Genomic DNA, 5,000 nt, shown 5'->3' on the forward strand with positions numbered 1-5,000 from the left:
CCTGAACTGTTCAGACACCCCTTTTAAATATGGTATAGTCACGACTCCACGGTTCTCTTGTTCTTCTTGCTCTCTTTTGTCTGTCTGTTGAGGTCTTGGTTCCATAAATCTTCTCACGGTTTCTCTGGGGTACCCATTCGCTACAAACACATCCTCGATGTTTTGTAGTTCCTCCGCTAGGTGTTTGTCATCACATAAAGCCCTCGCGCTGTCAGCAAAACCTTTTACAATGGCTTTTTTCATATTTTCTGGGTGATTGGATCTCTTCTTTACACTTATGTTTGTGTGAGTCTTCTTGTAATGGACAGAGTACATTATCTTCTTGGTCTTTCTGTCTACAGTCTGGTTTAAGTCAAGTACCGGTGAAACATCTCCTTCCTGGTCTTCCTTTGTAAATACAATTACTCCTGGTTCAATAGTATTGAGATGATCTAGTATCTCTTTGTGATGGCTAGCCTAGTTAGCACTGCAGTTAGCCAACAGTTCCTTAGGTAGCTTGGGGTTATTGGGATCAGGGATTTCTGGCTTGCTGGCTCGCACTGTATCCAAACTCGTTAGCTTAATTATCACAAGCAGTAATGGAGGTAAATTCTTCTATTTAAAGAATCAAGTTTTATTAGACAAAAAAAATAATTTTTTCATTTTTAATCTTTTCATCTGAAGCATCTTCATGTGATTACTTTCTATTGAAATATTATAATAAGGTTTTTGCAATGTCTTATTCAATATAAGACAACATATAACAAATTAGACCATGATCAACTAACTTTAATTCTGCTTTCACATTTGTTTTGGAGATTTCAGTCCACTTTTAAATTGTAACTAATGATTCTAGTGGTAATTACCACGCTATGAGCATTTCTGAACTGCTTTTTGCTATGTTTAGCTATTTTTTTTTTAAATTAAGAAGCTAAACATTTTCAAATCTACCTGTGGAGCATCACTTTATAACATGAGAATATTGTTATTAGGTAATATATGATGCGGTATGATTCTAAAGAATGACATTCCGAATGATTCTAAAGAATGACATTCCGAAAACATGTAGCTATACAAGAATGATTTTGTATAGCTTACAACATTTTAAGGCTTTGCAGCTCCATATTGGAACCACAACGTAAATGTAAATACATTCTGTAAATGTAAACACGACACTTTTTTGAGGAAAAAAAAAATCCTTCAGAGAAATGAGGAGAGAAAAAAAATACCCTGCAGAGCATTTAGGAGGGAAAAAAATATCCAGCCCCCCCCCCCCCCCCCCCCCCCCTCAAAACTTAAATGGTTGGCCCCTTAGTGGCCGGCTACGGGTGTTTATCTTGGAACTGAATTCATCATTACTGAGGCGACTGTCCACACTAAATTAATACCGTTCGATTTATAGGCTTTTTGGGTGAATTGAATGTCCAGTCGTGAGCTGCTTTGTTTGACTGTGAAATTTCAGTCGAGTAAGTGAATTACTACGCTTAACTTCAGCTTAATTTTTGCTGTTGATCTAAACTGAAGAGAGAGGGTGTATAGATTATCAGTCAAGCGGAAAATGTTCGTTTTGTTTACATTCCTGTCAGCTGTGAGGTGTTTGATCACTGTAAACTGTAGACACTAATGGCGATTAAATTTGTCCTTTATGCAGAAGCATAATTATTTCCATATACAATGAAACCTCGATTTAACGAAGTGCTAAGGGACTGGGGAAATTGGTTCCTTATATTGAAGGTTCCTTATATCGAAAACCTCGATATAACACTCGAAGAGAAATTTCGTATCACCGCACGGCCATGTAATATCCTCTATTTAAAACACGGAGGACAAATTTCAGTGGAAGTCGCTAGCAAACGGAGAACAAGAATATTTGGACTGGACTGGAAATTCCGCCGGGCTACTTATACCCCCTTTTACTACAAGAAGCCTTCAAAAATAAAGAAGCTCATAGATTTAATAAGAAAAAGAATATTGAGCGGATCTGTAGATGTATCGATAGTGTCAGTGTTTGAGTGTTACTGTAACTGTGAAGCTGTCCTATAGTTGCAGGATTAAAGGATTTTCATCCTTGCGGGTCTGTTTCGCATTAATTTTTTGTCACGCGTTGACATTTCTTCGTTATATCGGGGTATATTTTAAGTTTGGGCTTCTGGATTGTGTTCGTTATATCGCGGATTTGGTTATATCGAGGTTTTGTTCCATACATTTTACTGTAACTTTGGCCGGGTTGAAGAATATCGTTCGTTATACCGAGGACTTTGTTATATGGAGGTTCGTTAAATCGAGGTTCTACTGTACACTATATTACTTTCTAGAAACGGGAGCTCCGCTTTTAGGCTTGGCTAAATCTATACACTGCGCTTGATGGTTTTTTAGTAAAAAATCCTAGTTTTTCATCCTTATCTACATAATAAGAAATGGACCACGTTCAAGGTAAATTACTAGACGAGGAAAGATTGTTGCGACTCGACGGCCAAGCATCATATAATCAGTGGTAAAAAACCGAGAGTGCATTTCATTGGTGCTACGAACTTCAACTGTTGGCAGGTCTTTTATGCTTCCTTTTAAAAATTGGGATAAAATTAATAAGATTTCTCTTCTTTCTGTTTGATCATGCAACCGCGCATCCCACATTGCCAATGTTTGCCGCTCTTCTTGACAGCGACTCGATACCTCGAGCTCCATACTCTTCGGGAATATATGTTGCGTGTAACGGTGGCCAACAAGAAAGTTTATGGGTCATTTACCTGAATCGGGGTACTCTGTGATGCCAAGCTTGTGAAGCCTACAATATCACTGAAGAATATTGTCACACTTGAAAAACTTTCAGCCTCCACTGGTTTGCCGACTTTCAGTGCGTCTGCTATAGGCCTTTGAAAGTCAAGAGAGCAAAAATGTCACCAAACCATTCACCAACGCCAAAATTCTTTCTAAATGATACTAAAAAAAGGTAGATATGCCTTCAGTTGGTTTGTAACTATCATCAGCCAATTCTTCGATGTGTTCTAAGAATCGATTACGCTTTTTTATTCTTCAAACTTGAGATTACTTTCATATTCCCTAAGTGAGCCCCTCCCAGGGGTTTTGGGGAACAAGAGAACATGGCTAATTTGAATTGGGAAACGGGGTAACTGGGGAACAAGAGAGAAAAACAATTTTAGGGATAAACAACTGTAAAAAAATTGAGAGGAATTTGGGAACAAGGGAACAGAAGCAAATATTTAATAGGGAATTTTTTACTCAATGAGGGGATATGTTGGATGGGTCCCGAAGGTCCCCGTAGCCGAGGAAAGGACAGGAAAGGAACTGTTTCAAGTTTCTAGTCGTTCTAGCGATGGAGCACTAATTGGGAACACTGCAAACTGAATCAACAATTAATGTAAGTCAAGTCAAATGTTGGTTTTTGAGGGGAAAACCGGAGTACCCAGTAAAAAACTTCTCGGTGCAGAGTAGAGAACCAACAAATTCAACCCACATACGACACCGAGTCAAGTCTGGTTGACACACCCTTGAGAAACAAAGCTCTTGTTCGAGGGAGATCGTGTTTTGTACGAAAGAAGGCATTAATCATATGAATTGAAGAAACTTTTTTTGGTGCTTAAATTAAGCCAAGAGAAAAATTAGGGTCAGGTTAGGATTAGTTTATAGTTATTTTGCATAGATCTCAATTGACTTGTTATACAAAAGAAAAAGAATTGTGTTGGGTTGAGTGTGTTCGTCGTTGTAGTGTAGTGGTGAAGACAAAGGACTACAGATATGGAGGCTTCTTTTTTGCCTTACTATGTTGTCATGTTTGTCATTGCCTTACTATGTTGTTAAGACGGAGCTTGAGGGAAGGTATGGGTTTTTTCAATCATTTTCGTGGGGTTGTAGCTGCTTTAAACTGGGTAGAGTGAACATTCAACCTAGATACAATGACGATCACCAATATAACCTAGGTAAAAACGGATTCAACGTGGGACCGGATTTGACTGACATCAGATATGCTTACAGAGGGGGTGTCTTGCTGCTTTTCTAATGTTATCAGCAATTTTTCCCTGTTACAATCAAAACCCCCACAAGCTGTTGTGACTGGTGAAAAAATGGGAAATAATTTGATCTCGGGCAAGAACGGAAGACACCGAGTCGATATGAGAAATGTGTCTGAGTAAACCTACTTAGGTAGCATCTTGTATAGTAACTCATCTGTTTTTGCTTTTTCAATCTCTAGCTGCTTGGTTCTCTCAGCAACTAACTCCTCCAGTTGATCGGTATATTTTTCCATCATTTGAACCATGTTATCCACAATGTCTGTATTTCTATGTGAAAAAGAGTTACTTCATAATACATTGCAATACAAAAATTTACGAAAACTTATTACTAACAATCATTTTAGGAACTGAATTAAAACTAAAGTTACTCAAAAAATGTTGAAACGTTTGTTGTTTCATCTTTCTCGAAAGTTCTCGTTATCAAATCAAGAGATGAAGCAACAAGATCAAAAACACTAGTTCACTGAAATGTCAGTCAGAAGTACATTTTTTTGTCTTGGAATGACGGATGAGCTAAGGTGGAAGTTCTCCGATCGAAACCTTTTTAGAAATGTTTCAGCAAACATGTCACAAAAGAACACCGTTAATTGGTATAGTGCAATCAAAATAGTTACCCCTTCTAGATTACGTTTTTTTTCCGGATTCGTGGCTTTTGGGGTATGCGGATTCCGACGTAGATGTTTACATTGCGGGATACTCGGATTCTGTTAGCGTTTATCCACATGAAAATGTACGCAGTTTGGCAGACATTTGTTTCCTGCACCTCGGAAGGGAATTTCTGTTTTTTCTTAGCTGTGGTTGTATTAGCTTTCTTGTAGCAGTGGTTTGCATATTGGTATAAATCGTATTGTCGGGTGCGATGAGTTCTTCCTTCTGGTACGACACCTCACGTTTATCAGAGATGGATAAGCTTTCTCGATCTGCTTCCAGTCGCTTAGAAAGCACCTGCCTTGTTAATACAGATCAGAGATAACGTTGAGAGGTCTTTAG

General features: G+C 38.3%; 1 protein-coding gene across 12 annotated transcripts in view; it reads right to left on the reverse strand.

Annotated features, from left to right (window-relative positions):
* LOC137992652 (atrial natriuretic peptide receptor 1-like) overlaps positions 1-5,000 on the reverse strand; it is an 89,388-nt gene that overhangs the window by 17,866 nt on the left and 66,522 nt on the right. For all 12 annotated transcript variants that reach the window (XM_068838116.1, XM_068838118.1, XM_068838125.1 and 9 more), the window contains 2 exons: positions 4,137-4,277; positions 2,727-2,850 (listed from right to left, as the gene is read on the reverse strand). In XM_068838116.1, coding sequence (XP_068694217.1) covers positions 2,727-2,850; positions 4,137-4,277 — 265 coding nt within the window. The remainder of the gene's footprint in view (positions 1-2,726; positions 2,851-4,136; positions 4,278-5,000) is intronic.

This window comes from Montipora foliosa, chromosome 2 (assembly GCF_036669935.1).
Source record: "Montipora foliosa isolate CH-2021 chromosome 2, ASM3666993v2, whole genome shotgun sequence".
Classification (NCBI taxonomy): domain Eukaryota; kingdom Metazoa; phylum Cnidaria; class Anthozoa; order Scleractinia; family Acroporidae; genus Montipora; species Montipora foliosa.